This window comes from Gaeumannomyces tritici (assembly GCF_000145635.1).
Source record: "Gaeumannomyces tritici R3-111a-1 unplaced genomic scaffold supercont2.3, whole genome shotgun sequence".
Classification (NCBI taxonomy): domain Eukaryota; kingdom Fungi; phylum Ascomycota; class Sordariomycetes; order Magnaporthales; family Magnaporthaceae; genus Gaeumannomyces; species Gaeumannomyces tritici.
The window spans coordinates 214,986-232,714 of record NW_008804547.1 but is presented as its reverse complement, the minus strand read 5'-3'; the positions used below and the strand labels follow the sequence as shown (position 1 = coordinate 232,714).

Sequence of the window (17,729 nt, the reverse complement as noted above, 5' to 3'; positions counted from 1 at the left end):
GGGGGGGGGGGGGGGAATCCGCGTTTGCGTTAATTACCGGGGCTTAAATAACGTTACCGTTAAAAATAAATACCCAATCCTTTTAATTAAAAAAATATTAAACGCTTTTTCAAAAATTAAATATTTTACCAAGTTAAATATTATTACGGCGTTTAACCGCTTACAAATTGCTTTAAAAAAACGAATGAAAAATGGCGTTTATTATTAAATTCGGCTTTTTCAAATGTTTAATAGCGAATTTCGGCATAACAAGCGCTTTTAGCTTTTTCCAATGCTATATTAACCGTATTTTGTTAAACGCATTAAACCGTTACGTTACAGCATATTTTAATAACGTTTTTATTTATAGCAAAATATGAGCGGAATACCAGCGTTACATTTGCGTAATGGTTTAAAAACTTGCTAACGCGGGCTTTATTATTAACATTCGGAAATGCCAATTTTTAATATAAAAAACCAAATATTTCGGTTTAATTATTTTAATTACAAAAATTTGCATAAATAAAAAAAAGGTTAAAGCAATTCGTTAATAAAAATAGCTTATAACGTTAAAAATTTTTTGCCGTTTTATAAATTTTACCAACTTTTATCGCCGGTTTATTAAAGGTTTTTTCGTTATTGCTAAACCTTTTTATTTATTAATAAGCAAGCAATTATAAGTGCGTTAATAACTTGCCAAAGCAATAATAGCTTTTTACCAGCTTAAAACCGCTTTTTTTTTAAATATTGTGCTTGCACATTACAATCTAGCCTTTAAAACAATTGTAAAAGCAAACGCTTTTAATTGGGTTACGGGCGGGGTGCTATTCCAAATAAATGCGCTTGGGGTACGTTAGTCCGTTGCTTTTTTTTAGCCAAATATTTACTAGCTAAATGCAATTACGAGATTTACGATAAAAAATTGCTTGCAATTGTACGCGCTTTTAAAAAATAAAAACCGGAGCTTTAAAAAACCGAAACGCTAATAAAAATTTAAACAAATTACAAAAACTTACAATTTTTCGTTACCATTAAATTGCTTAACTAGCGGCAAATACGCTGGTCCAAATTTTTTAGCGATTTTAGGTTCCAAATTGTGTACAAACCAAAAAAATAGCTACTGTGCCAAACGCCTTTTTTTAACCCCCCGGCGTTAAACCGGCGCCCCGCAACGTTGCTATAAATAACCGCTTTATTAATAAATATAAAATCCTTTTCCCCCCGAAACGGTTAGCGGAAAAAACGCTGGCGCAATTTTAATGTTTTTTTTGTATTAACTAAATATTTTCGAACTTATTAACGCATTTATTAACAGGAATTACGCTACGTTTAAGCTTTACCAAAATTTATTACAATGCTTTAATAACCCGAATATCCGCTATTTCTTTGCTTTTTTGCGCAAAACGTTTAAAATTGCTAAAATTAATTGCTAAGCAATTTAAAAGCGCATTTACGTTAAAAAAAAGTTTATTTATCCCTTTAAATAACGCTTTTCGATTGCAAATATTGCATAAAATGCATAATTTACCACCCGGCGGTTACGCAAAAAGGAGCAAAACATATAACCTTTTGCAAAAATTATATTTTTAACCAAAATTTTCCCGAAACGTTAGCGTTTTTATCCGGGGCTGCCATTTTTGCAAAATGGTTAAAAAAAAGCATTTTTTTAACAAGCTATTTTAACCGTTGCTAATCCCGTTTAAACCATAAACAAATTTGTTAATGGATTTTATCGGCCCGTCGCCGCCGTATAAACGCCGGGGTATTATTTATACCAATATTTTAATGGTAATGGATAAATTAACAAAAATAAAGCATTACATTTTAATAAATACCATTAACGCGGGCAGTTTAACAAACGCTTATTTATTGGTAATGTACCGTTAATACGGCACCCTTAAAACCATTGTATTTAATAAAAGCTTTTAATTTGTATTTAACTTTTAGCGGGAATTGCAGCACGTTTAAGCGCTACTATAAAAAAATCGTTAGCGTTTTACCCAAAGTTCGACGGGCAAACGAAAATCCTAACCGCGTACATAAAGCAATATTTCCGTAACTTTTGCTTTTATTATTAAAACGATTGGTTTAATTGGTTTTTATTGGAAAAATTTGCTAATAACAATTAAATATTAAAAACGACGGGAATTTTACCGTTTTTTGTTAATTACGGGTAAAACCCTTTTATGGAATCCGAACCAGCTCCCTTTTTAAATACCAACAATACGCCGGCAAAGCAACGGGAAATTTACAATGCGTTTACAATAACCAATAAAATCCAAACAATTTTTAATTATATTAAAGCAATAGCAACCGTAGCTTAAAAACGGTACGAAAAAACGGCCAACCGTTACCAAACCAACCCAAGCACGTTCGTTACAAAAAATTAAATTTAAATAAATATAAAAAACATAACATTTTCGAAGCTAACCTTTAAATTAAACGATAAATGGATTGGCCCGTTCCTTATTATTAAAGTTTATAAACAAGCCCTAACCATTAAATTCCCGCTTTAATACCGTTTGTTTTTTGGTTTTTACACTTTGTTAATCCAGCAAAACCATTCGGAATTGCCGGAACAAAACGCTATTAACAAAAAATACAACCAGCGAATTGCCGGCGTTTTTTTAACAAAAGGGAAAATACTAACGATAATAGCAAAAAATGGGTTTTCGATAAAAATTTTAATTTTAAAAAAACGCGGGAAAACTTTTAATACAAAATTAAATGGCTCGTACTTTACGCTTTAACCTGGAAACCTTATTGCAATTTTAAAAAAGCAAATAATTGCATTCGGAATTTTTACCGTTTGCATTTAAATAAGCTTAAACCACCAAATTAATGGTACGAACCGGAAACGGTACAACCGGTATAAAAAATAACGGGCCCGGCGTTTCGTTAGCGTTAAAAATAACAAGCACTAAAACGTAAAGGCCGCCCAAAAAAAACTTAATTATTATTAGCACAACCCTTTATTAAGGTTTTGGCTTAAAAAGCACCGTATTGTACACCGGCAATACATAAAAAGCAATTTAAAAATAACGCGAAAAAATAACACCGTAACGCTAACATATTACCGCGAGTTTAAACGCGCAAAAAAAATAAAAATACGCCCGGGAATACCCAAACGCCGCGCTAGCCAAACCTTAAATTTAAACCAAAAAAAACCGATTAAACGTTGCGCTTAAGCATTATTACTTTCCAAAAATTTATTTTTCGAAAATAACGATAAATTACCAGCGGTTTATTCGCCGCCACCCGCTTTTATTATAATAACCCTTTTTATTTCGTTTTTTAAAAATAACAACGATAAAAAAAAAGTTACCTTTTTTCCAATACATTTACCAATTTTTTGCGGGAAAAAAAAATGGCTGGAAATTTATGCTAAATAAAAAATATTATTTTGGGAAATTAATCGAAATAACCCCCCGTTACGATTAAAAAACCTTAACGCGCCGTTAAATACGCGGCGTTATTCCAATTATTCCCGTTTTGGGCAATAATTGCAAGCCATACGGCATATACAATTTTGTAATATTTTAAATATAAGCTTTTTTACGGCATACCAAATTGTATGTTCCAGGTTATTAAAAAAAGCCGCATTTTTACCCGGTCCTTTTAAGCCGGAAAACGAAGGAAATAGTAACAAGGTTAAGTACCAATTAACAAAATGGCAATAACGCGCCGTTAATGCGTTAAAGCAATAAAAAGGCCGGGTTGGAATTAATGTTAGCAAAAAGCGTTTTTGCAAAAGCAAAAGCAAAACGCAAAAACGCGGGCATAACGCTTATTTAACAACGGTTTTGCAGGTTATTTATACAATAAAAACGCCGTTCGGCGGCGTTTGCAATTTTAAAACCACGAAAAAGCTTGGTGCATATGGCCGCGGTACGAATGCAAACGTTAGTTAATAAAATGTACTGGTTTTTACCCGTACGGGCGGGGTTTAAAAAAACGGCGCTTTTCCGTTAATACGGAAAAAGCTTTTGTAAATAACGGCCAAACGCTTAAAATTGTAAAGGTTTTTTTCCATATAAAAAAAAGGTTGCAAATTTGGGCGTTAGCAATACGCTAGCAAAATTTTAATTAACAAAACGAATTTTGTTACAATTCTCTTTTTTATTTTGGCATTGGTAGCATTAAACGTTAAAAAAAAGCGCAACCCGTTACCGTTGCGTTAAAGCTTTAAACCCGGGCTTACGCAATAAAAGTTTTAAATAAAATGCACCAAACTTTGGATAGTATTTTTGTATTAATTAATTAACGTAAAAAGCGTAAAAAATAAGTAATAACGCGAAAAAGGTAACGCAATACCGTACCGAGCCGGATTTTGCGGGCGTTTATATTATTAATTAATACAATAAAAAAAAAGCAAAAAAAACGAAACAATAATAAAATTACGAAGTAATAATAACGTTAAAACGGCAAATTAAAACATCGTAATAATAATTAAAAAAATTTAAAAAAACGTAACGCAAAGCGGGGAAAAAATTTAAAAAAACGGCGAAAAAACGTTAACGCAACGCGGAAATTCCGCTTTAAAAAAGCGGTAAGCAAAAAATTGCAAGCTTATGCGCAAAAAAATAAAAAACGCTTTAAGCAAACGGGGTTATGCACGCAACGCTATACCGGCGCAAAGTATTACGCTAACGCAATTGGAACAATTGCAATTTTATAATGGGGTATTGTTACGGTACGCGTTAAAGCATTTGGGGAAAAACCTAAGGCCGCATTTTTAACGCGCTAACGTTACGCTTACAAAACCGCGACAAAACGCCAAAAACGCTTTACCCAAATAGCTTCCTTTTCGTGCAATAACAAAGCCTTTTTATAATAATAAAGTGTGCGCCGTAGCAAGGATACCATATTTAGCCATAATGTTTTGCATAAAATTAAACCAAGCAAAAACAAATTTGGGATTTTCGTATTTGGCTTTTTGGTAATTGTATTTTCGAATTTAGCGCGTGCCAAGCTTTGCGCGGCGTTTAACGAATTTTTCGACCCAGCATTTGCTAACGGCGCCCGCGTTGCATTCGGCAAACAATTAATTGGCTATATTTTTGATACCAAAATGCCGGGGAGGGAATGCGCGAAAATCCAGCTTAAATATGTACTTAACAAGCGCTTCCTTTTTGGATTTTATTAATTTCCGTATTTTGGGCATGTAATTGCGTTAAGTAATTTGGCCGCGCTTTCGCCAGGCGAAAATGGAAAAGTTTATTTCGTAAATTTTAGCGGCGCCCCGGATATTTAACTATAAATTCGATGCGATCGCCTGAAAGGCTAAAACAATTTTGCGTTCGTCGCTTTTGTTTGCTATCGTTTGTTATAAAGCTATTCGTAAATAAAGTTGGATGAACGCGTAAACGCGTTAATTGTGGCACATATTGATGTGTGGCACACATTGATGAACTACGTTATACGATTTTTTCGATTTTTAATTGCAATTTGAAAAGGGTGTGTTTTGGCGGTTTTTGGTGAGATTTAGGGTGGCGGACAATGGGGGTGGCGGACAGGGGGTGCTTTAACTTACGGTTTGCTCCGGTACGGTATCGTTTGGTGCGACTTTTCCTGTGTGGTGCCGCTTATTAGTTGGTTTAAATGGAAAAGTAAGATTAAAAATCGGGGTGATGCATTTTTGCGCAAAAGCGCCCAGGCTTATAACCTGTTTGTTACGATTTCTATTCCATGGCTTTAAAAAAAAGGGATTAGCCCAAAACCTTCGTTTCGGTCTATCTAAATAAATACAGAAATAGGCTGTTGCTTAAAGTGTATTCTGCTTAAAGTGTACGGAACATATAAGCTGCAGGCTCCTTTAACATTGGCCGGTGCAACGCACCAATTTCCTTCCTTATTCTCCAACTTTAAATAGTTAATATCAACGCCTACCTCACTGCAGCATTGTCTCTTTGGTTGGTGCAAATCCTTAACACTAGGTTTAATTAATGCTATGAACGAAAGACGTTTTTATAGGGAGGGGAAAAGGGAGAAAGGCGCGGAGCGCCGGACACGCGATGCGGAAGAAAAGGTGGTGCGGCGTCTTGTCCCACGGGCCATTCCGCGGCGCGTGCTTATGTGGATGCCTGCGGTGAACCGCCCCGGGTCGTCACATGTACCAGTTTCAATTTAACGAATTCATTCTTTTTGCACAATAAGAACCTCACAGCGCCGCTGCCAGCTTTACACGACCATTTCAAAAAGGTGCACAAAAAATAATAAACTGGATTTAAACAAACTGTATCACTCCAAAGCAAAACGCTTCGAGGACGCCCCTTTGGTCGAAAACTTCCACAAAAGTCACTCCCTAAGGAAAGGTTTAGGGAATGATAATTAAAGGCCGCCTTAGCACCATGTATAAATATGGCCCCAATGTCCCTTGCAAAGGGATCTGGAGGGCAAGCAACAAAAACGGTATTACCCAATACCTACACTTTGCCTTGCATCCGTAAACGTTGCCATTGCAATGAAGCTGAATTTTTAAAACCTCCCTGCGAAAATACCGTTGGCACACAGCACGTTACAGGATTAAATTCGTGTTTACTATAACATTTAATTTTAAAACTAATTTACAAAAGTAAAAGATTTTAATTAACATCCGTTTTAGGCCCTTACCAAACTGCAAACCGTTTGATTTAATTAGAAATTAGGAACGTTTTAATACCTTAATCCAACGAACGTTTAAAAGCCACCTTGCAGTTGTGGTACAAATCCCTTAAATAGGTTTTTGTACCTAAAAAGGGCGTTTAAAGCATCGTTTAACTGTTGTGTACTGCGGCTGAATGTATTTGCTCCACGTGTTTTTTCGGTTATTCTTTTGTCGGTTATTCTTTTGTCCCTTGGAAACACAGCTCCACATTCTAAAATCCTTTTATCCGCGTTACTTTTACTTAAGCGCCCGCGCACGGCTGTCCGGGTACAAACGAGAAGGCGGTTCCCATTAAGAATAACGAAATACGTTGCAGGATATTTGTTAACATCACCGACATTTTCGGCATACCAGCTAACAATATCTATACTGCCTCGCTCGAAACCAGTCTTTGCTTAATCAGCCGTGCTTATTACCTTGTTTTTGGTAGCCGAAAGAGTTTTAACATCGTTTTCAGATAGCTCATTTGCAGATTTTTTAAAAAATCGAAGATCCTTTTTAATAAAAAAGGCATCACCTTAAAGAACGACTTGTTATCCAAATATGTCATTTTTAATTACAAATCTCTTTCCGACGCATTCATTAATAAAAATAAATTTTCGAATCTCGAACTTCTGCTCTTCTGTCAGGAAAAGGTTTACGCCACTTCCATCGCATTGAATTTTCATATCGCCCATAGCAGAACTTAGCGAATCCTCAATGTTAATTTTGCTTTCAACTGCAGCTATCCACATTTGCGGATATTGCTGCGTTCCCATAGTATTCTTCAAATTATTTTCCAATGCCTCAGCAGATTCATACTAAAATTGTGCGCGTTTATTCATAATATTAAAACACAAATGGCTGATTACTTGGTAGTTAACATGCCATAATTTAGCTTCCTGTTTGTCATTTCCGAGCTTCGCAATATCTGTATTCATTCTATCTAGTTTTTCGCTTTCAAAATTAAATACTTCTCTTTCCCTCGTTGCATCTACTTCTTTCCTTGCAATATAGGATGCTCCTCTTTTTTTTACCTCGCCAATATACGCTGCAAAGTTATCTGTATTGTCTGAATACAAAGCTTGGATATTAGCGGGTACTATGGCCCTTGGGTTTTGTTCACCCCTTGGCCTTTGTTCATCCTCGCAATCATCTGGCTTAAAGTGCCGCTATTGGAACTCTGCTTCATATTGCCTTGCTATGCATTGGCCAGAGGAGTCCACCATGTCCAGCTTTGCGTTATAATCCGTTCTTTTTTGGTCATTTAAAAGCATATGCATTACGGAATTAAAAACTGTGTAATGGTTAGCATACATAAATATCTATTTATAAAACTTATATACGTACAACTGGATATTTCGTCGTCTCCATTCTTTTTATCAAGGTGATAATTCCTTTGAAGTTTATTAATTGCCTTTCTAATATCAACTGGCGTCGCATCCCGTGAAAGACCTAGTAAATTATAAAAATCTTTATCAGAAGCATTAAACCAATCGTTAATTCCACGGCGCACCGCATCTATTTCATCGGCTGTTAGTAATTCTAGCTCTAAGCTTTCCTGTAAGCCGAGACGGTTTGTGCCATGCGGATTTGCGGGTGCGACAACACCAGCATCTGGCATAGCGTAATCACTGCTGCCTGACATTTTGGAGGTTATAAGAAATATTTCCATTAACCAGCGGATTTTCGAATGCTTTTCACTTTATATAAATAAGCTGGCAATTTAAGGACTGCTTCTAAACTTAAATGCTTTTGCTACGTACAGCATATTGGATGTTTTCAGCCCCAAATGCAAAAGCAACAAGTAACGCAAAGTGTTATAGGCTTTTGTTGCTTAAAAGGAGCCAGTTATAGCGTGTATTCAAGGATGGGAATTTCCAGTGTAACGAGAGCCTTGAAAGCAGACCCTGGCCGCCAATTGAATGTAATCCCAAAGCTACAGCGAAAAGTTGCGTTGGCTGCAGTTGCTTAAACGGAAGTTATTTACGCTAAAATGAAGTTAAAAACAGAAAACAAAATTCGAGGGCAAAGGTTATAAAAGACTAGCCTAAGGAAACTTCAAGTGTAATTACATCGCAAGGAAACTAAAGAAACATGGCTTTTACCAGTGAAAAGTCCGGCGTAAGGAAGGTGTGGGATATGATATTTAAGGATGAGAAATGGATCGAAAGCTTGCTTCTAATAAACAAAAGTTATGCGGAAGACGGAATCCGTAAATCTATTAATCCAACGTTAATAAGCATTGATTTAGAAAAACTTAAAATGGGGTTAAAGTATAAAAAACCTTTAAACCTTGCAATTGTTTTTCACGATTGGGATGGATATGCTTATTTTGGAGGAACAAAGGAAGGATTTCTAGCCTCTTTACAGAATCATGAACCGGATCCAGAACAATTTAAAGTTTCTATTTTAGACACTATAGGGACAAAACCTGTACTCATTCTTGAAGCACAAGATATTTTGAAGCCGACGGGCCATTTAACGATAAATGATCCCGAAAAGCTTTTTGCCTTAAAACCGGACCCAACAACGATGACCTTAAAATACAATGGTGGTTTTGAATATATCACTGAAAATATTGGAGGGTATATTGACACTAATAAAAAGTTTAAAATTAACAAGATTTTTTCAATTCCTTTACGCCTTGGAAACGGCGATATCGTCCATCGTGACTTTTGGCGTAGTGGTGTAACAATAGCCAACTTTACTTAGCATAAGAAATGGAATATGTACAAAGAGCCAATTAGTTATATTTGGAAGCCCGCCCCCCTAAAAACATGTGGGGATAGGGTTAGTTCCTTAATCGATTCCTCGGGTGCTTTCCTATTTGTTTCTTGGGGGTAAAAATTTAGCTAATTGTTACGGCGTGGCGTGCCCTGACGTGTCAAACTTTTTCAGCACCAAAAGGATTGTTTTATATTTTGTCCGCCTTTCCTTACAAAGGACTGCTGTTCTCGTAAATATACATAGAGATTTGGTCCTTGCATCGATTTTGCCCCTTTTCGTTTTGCCACCTAGAATCTTTGTATAAGGTGTGTTACGGCCTGGCGCGCCCTAACGTGCATTGCAGCCTTGTTTCAGCGTGAGCTGGGTGTATGAAACTGTGAGAGCCTGTATGGGTATCACGTAGTAGTAGGTAAAATCTCGGTAGAGGGAGGAGAGGGTCGCCGCCGGAGGCGGGGTCCCTCGCGCACAGAGGTAAATCTTTGTAGAAGGCCCACCCTTTACTGCCCATGACAGTGGGGGTGGCCGGACAGGGGGTGCACTGACTTATCGTCGTAATGGTCATACATCCGGTTCCACAAGCTCATTAGCGAACTCGAAAGCAAAAACGTGGAGGTGCGCATACACCGTGCCAGAAAATGGGAAAGCTGCTTCCAAAGTAGCTAATAATGGCTTTAAAAACGGCCACTGTCTTGATTCTCCACCTATCTTCACCTACCCTTTCACCCCAGGAGGGAAATTTGTTAGGAGCACGGGCGAAACCGCCCGGCAAAAAGGAGGAAAAGGGCATTGGCATAATTGGCCGGGCACGGACCCTTTCGGTAACGTGCCGGCGAAATGCCGGTATCGCGGCTAAAGCATAATGGCGAAATTAAAAAATAAAATAAAATTTAAATTGTACGAAAGCGCATAAAGCGCGGAAATTTTATAAAACCAACTTTGCGTGCTTAAAAAGGTACGAAAAAAAAAGTTAAAAAAACAATTTTTATTAAAAATAGCACTTTTGGTAAAAAATTTACGGAAATTTAATAAAAAAAATACTGTATCCGGCCCGTAACTTGGTAATTACCCGCTTTTGCACCGATTAACCTTTAACATATTGTTCCTTTTTTTATACCTTTTTTATTTAAAAAATAAGCCCGGGTAATTACCGAAAAGGATTGAACAAGCTTAAAAAAGGCATTTGCAATTTCGCACCGCTTACAATAACGCTCGATGCTACGTTAAACACGTTGGAAAAGGCCGTTGGGCCACCGGAATAAAATATTAAAAAAGCCCCGCAAATTTCCGACAATTTCGAAAACCTTTCCGTAAAAAAATTGCAAAAAATAAACGACGCGTTAAAAGCCTAAAGCAAACGCGCCCGTTTAATTTAAAAAATCCAAAATAAAAAGTTAAAATATGCGCATAAAAGTTTAAACGAAAATAAAAAAAATACTTTTAAATAACGAAAAGGTTTTGCGTAAAGCAAAATTATTTTTAAACCGCCCATATTTAAAAAATTTGCAATATAGCAAAATATTGTTTATTACATTAACAATTACAAATTTATTTTCGAAAACGAAAAAAAACGTTACGGTAAAAACCGTATAAAAATTTAAATAATTTCCAGCATTTTTAATTATTAGCAACGGGTATAATAAACAAAATACAAGCAAATATACCATTTAAATACCGGGGTATTGTTTATTTAAGCTAATTTTTTGCGGTAATTTTAAGCAAAATCGAAAAACCCCAATTCGCGGATATAGCTAGCAATTAAAAAGCTTGCGGGAAATACCGTTATTAAACAAAAAAATTATAAATTGTTTAAAACGTTCCGGATTTGTTAGGATTTGGTAAAAAACAACCTTTTCGAATTAACATTTAAATAAATAAAAATAACATTGCTTTTTAACCGGTTTCGCCCCGAAATCCAAAAACGGGTAATATTTAAAAGCTTTCCTTACATTATGGAAAAATTGCAAGCCAAAGCTTTTAAAGCAAAAATAATATCGAAACCGTACAAAGGGATACCGGGGGACACCGGTACTTTAACCGCTAAAAAGCCGGTTATTTGCTTTAAATACGGGCAATTAAACTACATTGCTGCAGCATGCAAAATACGAACGAACAACCCGGAAACCCCGTTGGCTTTAGCAACCATACAAAAAGCAAAAAGGAAAAGGCCCGAAATACGGTATTACGGGTATAAAAAGCTAAGCCATATCCGGCTAGCGTACCCCAAAAAAAGCAAAATATTGCTACCCAATTTAACACCGTTATTTAACCGTTTAAATACCGGGGTTTAAAAATGCGCTTTAGCGGTTAAAACGCGCTAAAAAACCAAAATGTATTTACGAATTAACGGTTACCGGGTAAAGTTAAAAGCGCTGGTTAATAATGGAAGCAACGTTAATTTGCTGCATAACCGTTTTTAATGGAAATAAAAAAATACCGGTTTTAAACGGGGGCTATTTGGCATAATTCGATACCAAAAAACGCATGCTTACGTTAAAAGTAAAAAAATACAAAATTTAGGTAACGAATAGTTAGGAAATAACCCAAAAATTAATGGTATTTTACGTAATAATGCCCCGGGCCGGGTACAACATTACGTTAAACATGCTTTAATTCCAGCAACAAGAAATTAAAATCCGGTTTGGAAATATAAAGTGGAAATTCCCGGTAATTACCAAAAAAATTAAAATAATTTCGTTGGAAGCAATTAAAAAATTGGTTTAATTAGGATAAGCGATAACCGTGCTAACGGTTGCACGTTCGAAAACCTTAAAAAACCCCGGGAAAAAGCTAAAAGCTTTTCCAAAATGGGTTAAAAAAATAGTTACAAAATATGCGCAATTTTATAAATTAAACCTTTTGCTAAAACATACAAGCTAAAATTACGCGATTGAATTAAAAAAAAAAAATGCCGTTTTACGAAAGCATTTACCTTTTATCCAAAAAGGAATTAAAAACCTTTTAGAAATATTTCGATAAAGCTATAACAAAGGGTTAAATCCGGTATTTAACCAATCCCGTTAACGTTAAAATCCTATTCGTTTTAAAAAAGGACGGGAAATTTCGCTTTTGTATTAATTATTAAAGTTTTAACAAAGTTACCAAAAAAAACCGGCTAACATTCCCGCTAATTTACGAAATATTTAATTAAATATTTAAAAACCAGTACTTTATTAAATTAAATTTAAAAAACGTTTATTACAAAATACGAATTCGATAAAAAAAACGAATGGAAAACCGCTTTCCGTTACAAGTACGGATATTACAAATATTTAATAATGCTATTTGGTTTGGCCAATGCACTGGTAACGTTTTAAAGCTTTATTAATATAGCATTTAAAAAATTAATTAATAGCATTTGCATTATATATTTAAACAATATCCTTATTTTTTTAAAAATACGGGAAAAGCACCGTAAAGCAATAAAAACGGTATTAAAGCGATTTAAAAAGTATAAGCTTTACGTTAGCCCGGCCAAATGCAAATTCGAAACGAATAGCATTAATTTTTTAAATTTTAAAATAATTAAATTTAAAATCGAAATTTTGCCGAACAAAATTGTTACAATCCAAAAATGGAAAATACCGGAAAGCATTAAAAACGTGCAAATGTTTTTAAACTTTACGGGGTATTACTGGAAATTTGTAAAAAATTACGCAAAAATTACCGCGCTTTTAACAAACTTTTTTAAAAAAAAGCACGGCGTTTTATTTGGAAAGCATTGCGAAAAAAGCTTTTTGCAAGCTAAAATTATTATTTATACAAGCTTTAATGCTAATGCATTTCGACCTTTCGAAACCGCTATACGTAAGGACCAACGCTTTGGCTTTTGCAATAAAAGCAATATTGTTGCAATTGCAAAATGGCTGGTAGCACCCGGTGGCTTACTTGTTAAAAAAGCTGCGGCAAAAAAAGCTGCGTTACGCAATCCCCAATTCGAAATTGCTAGCAATCGTAAAAGCTTTCGAAAAGTAACGGCATTACTTAGTTTATTTACAAAAAATTATTAAAATAATTATTAACCATTTAAATTATACCCATATCCTAACAAAAAAAAAGTAATAAAGCGCTAAATAAAATAATTCGAAAATTTGGCAAAATATAATTTTACGATTAAATAAAAGCCAAAATACCGGAACCCCGCGGATAACTTATCGAAACGTTTTTAAAACATGCTTATAAATAAAAAAGCCAATATAGCAAAAAAAAATTCCGAAATAACTTGCTAACCAAATTTTAAAAAGCAATTTACGTAAAAATAATTACCATTAAAAAAAATACCAAAACGATATTAAAGCGCATTTTTAAAGCACAAGCAAAAAACGATTTCGTTTAAAGCAATATTTAAAAAAGCAAATTTAACGTTTAAAAAATTAATAACGGCTTATTTAAGCACAAAAAAAAATTTGGGTTCCGAATTTAACGCCGTTGCAACGGGCAATACTTTAAAAATAATACAATAATTTAACGGAAGGTTACAAAAGCATAGCCAAAACTTTAAAAAAGTTTAAACGCCAATTTAAATGGCCGGGTATAGCTAAAAACGTACGCAAATACGTACGAACGTATTAAATATGCCAGCAAATAAAGCCAAAAATACAAGCACTTTACGGGTTGTTAGCACTTTTGCCCGTACCAAACCGCCCGGAACAAAAGCTATCGATGGATTTTATCGAAAAGTTTTTAACGTTAATAAATAAAACCGGCAAAAAGCGCAACGTAATATTGGTAATGGTTGACCGGTTTACCAAATATAGCTTTTTTATCCCAACGTTTACGAAATTAATTAGTAAAAAATTAAAAAGCTTTTTATTTGCATACGTTTAAAAATTGTTAAAAACGCTTAAAAAATTATATTAAACCGAAACAAGCTATTTACAAACGGGTTTTAAACAACCTTTGCGAAATATTTAAAAGTTATAAAAAACTTTTAATAACGTATTACCCGCAAACCAATAAATAAACGGAACGAACGAACCAAACGGTAAAGCATTATTTCCAATGCTTTTGTTGCAAAAAGCAAAACGATTAAGCGTTGCTGTTACATTTAACAACGTAAATGCATAATACGAACGTGTATTTAAGGTTGTAAAAAACCCCGGCGTTTTTGTTAATAAAGTTTTACCCGCAAAAGCTTTATAACTTTTAAATAATTAAAAAAAAAGCTTTAGCAACGGTTAAAATTAAAGCGGGGGCTTTGGAAGCAATTAAAAAGCAAGCCAAAAAATTGCTAAAAAAAGCAAATAATACGTACAAAAAATATTACGATAAAAACAAAACCCCGGTACCTTTTGGGGTAAAAAATTGGGTATTATTAAATACGGTAAATATTAAAATAAAAAGGCCTTCGAAAAAGTTATTAAATAAATGGCTGGAACCTTTCCAAATTACGAAAATAATTGGGTTAGCCGGTTTGGCGTTCCGGTTAAAACTTTTTATAAATTACCGGATATATAACGTATTTCCGGCAAGCTTATTACAAGCGTTTAAAAAAAACCCCGGCAAAAAGCTAAAAAATAAAAAACCAAAAATCGAAGCGAAAAAAAACCGCTTTAAAATAAAAGCTTTGCTAAAATATAAAAGGCTTTTACGGAAACGAAAATACCTTATTAAATAAACAAGCTATAACAAATCGAAAAATTCGTAAGTTTTTAAAAAGGATATTACGAAAAAAATTGTTTAAGCGTATAAAGCAAGCTTATTGGATGCAAGCTTACCAAATAAGGAAAATACCGGATTTTAGCGGGTAAATACCCGGAAAAAACGGGGGTATTACAAAAAAGGAATAACAAAGGCTAAAAAAATGGCCCAAAAAATGGTTTAAACGTGCTAAACCGGTTAGCCACTAAAAAAGGACGTAAAAAAACCCGTAAGCGGTTTGTAATAGCCGTAAAATATCGTGCTTTATAAACAAAAAATTAAATAAAAACGGTATAATATAAAAAACGCTTTAAATTAATAATGCAATATATTTAAATTCCAAAGGACATGCAAAGTATAGCACATTTTAAAAAGCTTTAAGAAAGCATGCTGAGCGCAATACGCTAAAGCAATTACCGCATTTTAAACGTACGTTATGGTAAAACACCATTGCCTGCCTAAAAAAAAAATAAAAAAATTTCCGGATGGTATAACAAACGGGCTTAAGCGTTTAAGTAACGGTAAATGCATATTAGCGGTATTTAAACTTATTAAAAAGCGAAAAAAAAAGCATTTTAAAATTATCCATTAAAGCATTAAAATTTAATTGGTAATTAAAGATTTTGGGATTTCGCAATGCTGCAAAAGCAGCATAACAAAAGGAAATTATGGTTTTAATTATAACAAATTAACGAAAAAAACTTAAAATTAATTACTTTTCGAAAAGGGAATACCAATAATTAATTAAAAAACATGTAAAAAAAATCGATTAAATGCCGTATTTAAAAAAACCAAAATTTCCGGAAACCACGTCCTTTTCGTTAGCGCTAAAATCGTTGCCGCTAAAATCGTTGGCGTTAAAAGCGGCACTTTCCGGCGCCAATACAAACGCCGTACCTTTACAGGAAATTGCGCGGTTGTAAATTTGGGTATTTAAATGCGCCGCAATTGTAACAAAGCTAGCGGCAATGCTATTAAAAAAAGCAACCATACCTTTTTCGAAACGTTTAAAAAACGCCGTTACTTTGTTAAAGGAATTTTCGATATTAGCTAAAGCTTAAACTTGCCTTTTCGTTTAAACGGCGATAGCGTAAAGTTATTAAAAAATGTTTTAAATAATTTCCAATATCGTAGCGCTAACAATTTTGCGCTAAATGCGTTTTTAAATAACGGCTTAACATTTGTAACGCGCAAATTGTTCGGCCAATATGGTATAAAAAGATTTAATTTTTTAAATAACTTTGCGGGCGCGAAATTGGGTTTTAATAAACTTTTCGAAAAATTTCGGTATTGCTTTAAGGAATTGCTTATAAACGGTATTTAAAATTTTGTAAAAGTTTTAAGCCATTTACCAAAACCATTTGGAAATTTTAACGCAAATTTTATTACTAACCACGTTTTTGCAATAAATGCATTTAAAAAATTCCGTACAATTATCGAAGCATATTGGTATACGGGGGTTAACGGTATAATTTTAATATGCTTAACAATTAAAACAACGGTTATAAAATACCGCACGCTCCGTATAATTATTTTTAAAAAAGGGCAAATAAATAAGGTTTTAATTATCGCTTTATTGGAAATCGATAATTTTTTGCAACGAAAGCGCGTTGCAAATACCCATATAAAGCGAAAAAAAAAAGCAATGTTCGTTTTGGGGGCAAATTTATTAAAATTAAAAGCGTTGCGGCGGCGTTTGTTGCGCGTTTTACGTTTTTTTCGGCGGCGGTTTTTTTGCCGTAGCGGTTAAAACCCGCCGGGGGGTTACCGGCAAAACGCTTGCGGGAATTTTAAAAAGCTGCAAGCGCAAAAAGGCCCAATAAACCCGCGGCATTTAAAAGGCTTACCGAAAAGTTACCGGTAAAGCGATTGTTAAAGATTTAAAGGATTGAAAGCTCTGGCAAATCCAAATCCAAATCCAATTAAATTACGATAGCTAAGGAAAATACCGGGGGGTTACCAAAAAAGCGTTAAGCCGGGGCTTGGGGAACCGGGGGGCCAAAAAGGGCCAACGGGCCAGCTGGAACCAAAAAACCCAAAGCAAGCACTTAACGGAAACCCAACTTTTTACCGCGGCGGTTGTGCTAAACGACATTTATAGCTACCGGTTAAATTTAAAAGTTTAAAAAAAGCGGTTAAATACCAATTACTTACGGTTACGGTTATCGAAATTTTTAAAATGGTTATTAAATGCACAAAAAGGAAAAAAAAGGGCTTGCGGTTTCGAACGGGAAAAAAAGCTTTTTATATACCGGTACGAACCTACTTTTCCAAATGTTACAAAATTTTATAACCGGTTTTTTTTAAGCATTGCCGGGCATTGGGGCGGTTTAACGAAATACCGTTAATTACCAGTTACTTACGGAATACCCCCGTACGGCGTATACGGTTTAAAATAAACCGTATCGGGAAAAGGCAATATATTAAAAATACGGGCGAAACCGCTTGGTAAAAAGCGGGAAACGTTAAATGCACAGGCAAAACCGCCCGGCAAAAAAAAAAAAAGCATTAACACAATTAACCGGGTACGGACTTTTCCGCTAACGTACCGGCAAAATGCCGGTATTGCGGCCAAAGTATAATAGCAAAATTAAAAAATAAAATAAAGCTTAAATTGTACGAAAGCGCATGGAACGCGGAAAATTTATAAAATTAACCGCGCGTGCCCAAAAAGGCACGAAAAAAAGGAAGGTTAAAAAAGGAACAATCTTTATTGGAAATAGCACTTTTGGTAAAAAGTTTACGGAAGCTTAATAAA

The 17,729-nt window shown here is 34.7% G+C and overlaps 9 protein-coding genes across 9 annotated transcripts; 6 read left to right on the top strand and 3 right to left on the bottom strand.

Moving 5' to 3' along the window:
• Positions 1 to 86: 86 nt before the first annotated feature.
• GGTG_05164 (hypothetical protein) lies at positions 87 to 499 on the bottom strand (the record flags this gene model as incomplete). Its single annotated transcript, XM_009222963.1, has 3 exons — positions 87 to 104; positions 165 to 214; positions 400 to 499. The coding sequence occupies 3 exons, from the start codon at positions 497 to 499 to the stop codon at positions 87 to 89; spliced, it is 168 nt and encodes a 55-aa protein (XP_009221227.1).
• A 3,359-nt stretch (positions 500 to 3,858) lies between these two features.
• On the top strand, positions 3,859 to 4,922 carry GGTG_05163 (hypothetical protein; the record flags this gene model as incomplete). Its single annotated transcript, XM_009222962.1, has 3 exons — positions 3,859 to 3,912; positions 4,460 to 4,528; positions 4,779 to 4,922. The coding sequence occupies 3 exons, from the start codon at positions 3,859 to 3,861 to the stop codon at positions 4,920 to 4,922; spliced, it is 267 nt and encodes an 88-aa protein (XP_009221226.1).
• A 793-nt stretch (positions 4,923 to 5,715) lies between these two features.
• GGTG_05162 (hypothetical protein) lies at positions 5,716 to 7,175 on the bottom strand (the record flags this gene model as incomplete). Its single annotated transcript, XM_009222961.1, has 3 exons — positions 5,716 to 5,911; positions 6,409 to 6,540; positions 7,042 to 7,175. The coding sequence occupies 3 exons, from the start codon at positions 7,173 to 7,175 to the stop codon at positions 5,716 to 5,718; spliced, it is 462 nt and encodes a 153-aa protein (XP_009221225.1).
• A 711-nt stretch (positions 7,176 to 7,886) lies between these two features.
• GGTG_05161 (hypothetical protein) lies at positions 7,887 to 8,252 on the bottom strand (the record flags this gene model as incomplete). The annotated part of the gene is made up of 1 exon (XM_009222960.1): positions 7,887 to 8,252. The coding sequence occupies one exon, from the start codon at positions 8,250 to 8,252 to the stop codon at positions 7,887 to 7,889; it is 366 nt and encodes a 121-aa protein (XP_009221224.1).
• A 449-nt stretch (positions 8,253 to 8,701) lies between these two features.
• GGTG_05160 (hypothetical protein) lies at positions 8,702 to 9,099 on the top strand (the record flags this gene model as incomplete). Its single annotated transcript, XM_009222959.1, has 2 exons — positions 8,702 to 8,880; positions 9,057 to 9,099. 2 exons carry the CDS (start codon positions 8,702 to 8,704, stop codon positions 9,097 to 9,099), a joined length of 222 nt encoding a protein of 73 aa, XP_009221223.1.
• Positions 9,100 to 9,999: 900 nt separating this feature from the next.
• Positions 10,000 to 11,173, top strand: GGTG_05159 (hypothetical protein; the record flags this gene model as incomplete). The annotated part of the gene is made up of 5 exons (XM_009222958.1): positions 10,000 to 10,152; positions 10,287 to 10,337; positions 10,787 to 10,909; positions 10,987 to 11,010; positions 11,087 to 11,173. The coding sequence occupies 5 exons, from the start codon at positions 10,000 to 10,002 to the stop codon at positions 11,171 to 11,173; spliced, it is 438 nt and encodes a 145-aa protein (XP_009221222.1).
• A 128-nt stretch (positions 11,174 to 11,301) lies between these two features.
• On the top strand, positions 11,302 to 11,622 carry GGTG_05158 (hypothetical protein; the record flags this gene model as incomplete). The annotated part of the gene is made up of 1 exon (XM_009222957.1): positions 11,302 to 11,622. A coding segment is annotated over one exon (321 nt), but the record flags the coding sequence as incomplete, so codon positions are not given.
• Positions 11,623 to 15,744: 4,122 nt separating this feature from the next.
• On the top strand, positions 15,745 to 16,721 carry GGTG_05157 (hypothetical protein; the record flags this gene model as incomplete). Its single annotated transcript, XM_009222956.1, has 3 exons — positions 15,745 to 15,890; positions 16,061 to 16,230; positions 16,309 to 16,721. 3 exons carry the CDS (start codon positions 15,745 to 15,747, stop codon positions 16,719 to 16,721), a joined length of 729 nt encoding a protein of 242 aa, XP_009221220.1.
• A 429-nt stretch (positions 16,722 to 17,150) lies between these two features.
• Positions 17,151 to 17,667, top strand: GGTG_05156 (hypothetical protein; the record flags this gene model as incomplete). The annotated part of the gene is made up of 3 exons (XM_009222955.1): positions 17,151 to 17,225; positions 17,280 to 17,419; positions 17,580 to 17,667. 3 exons carry the CDS (start codon positions 17,151 to 17,153, stop codon positions 17,665 to 17,667), a joined length of 303 nt encoding a protein of 100 aa, XP_009221219.1.
• Between the last annotated feature and the right edge of the window lie 62 nt (positions 17,668 to 17,729).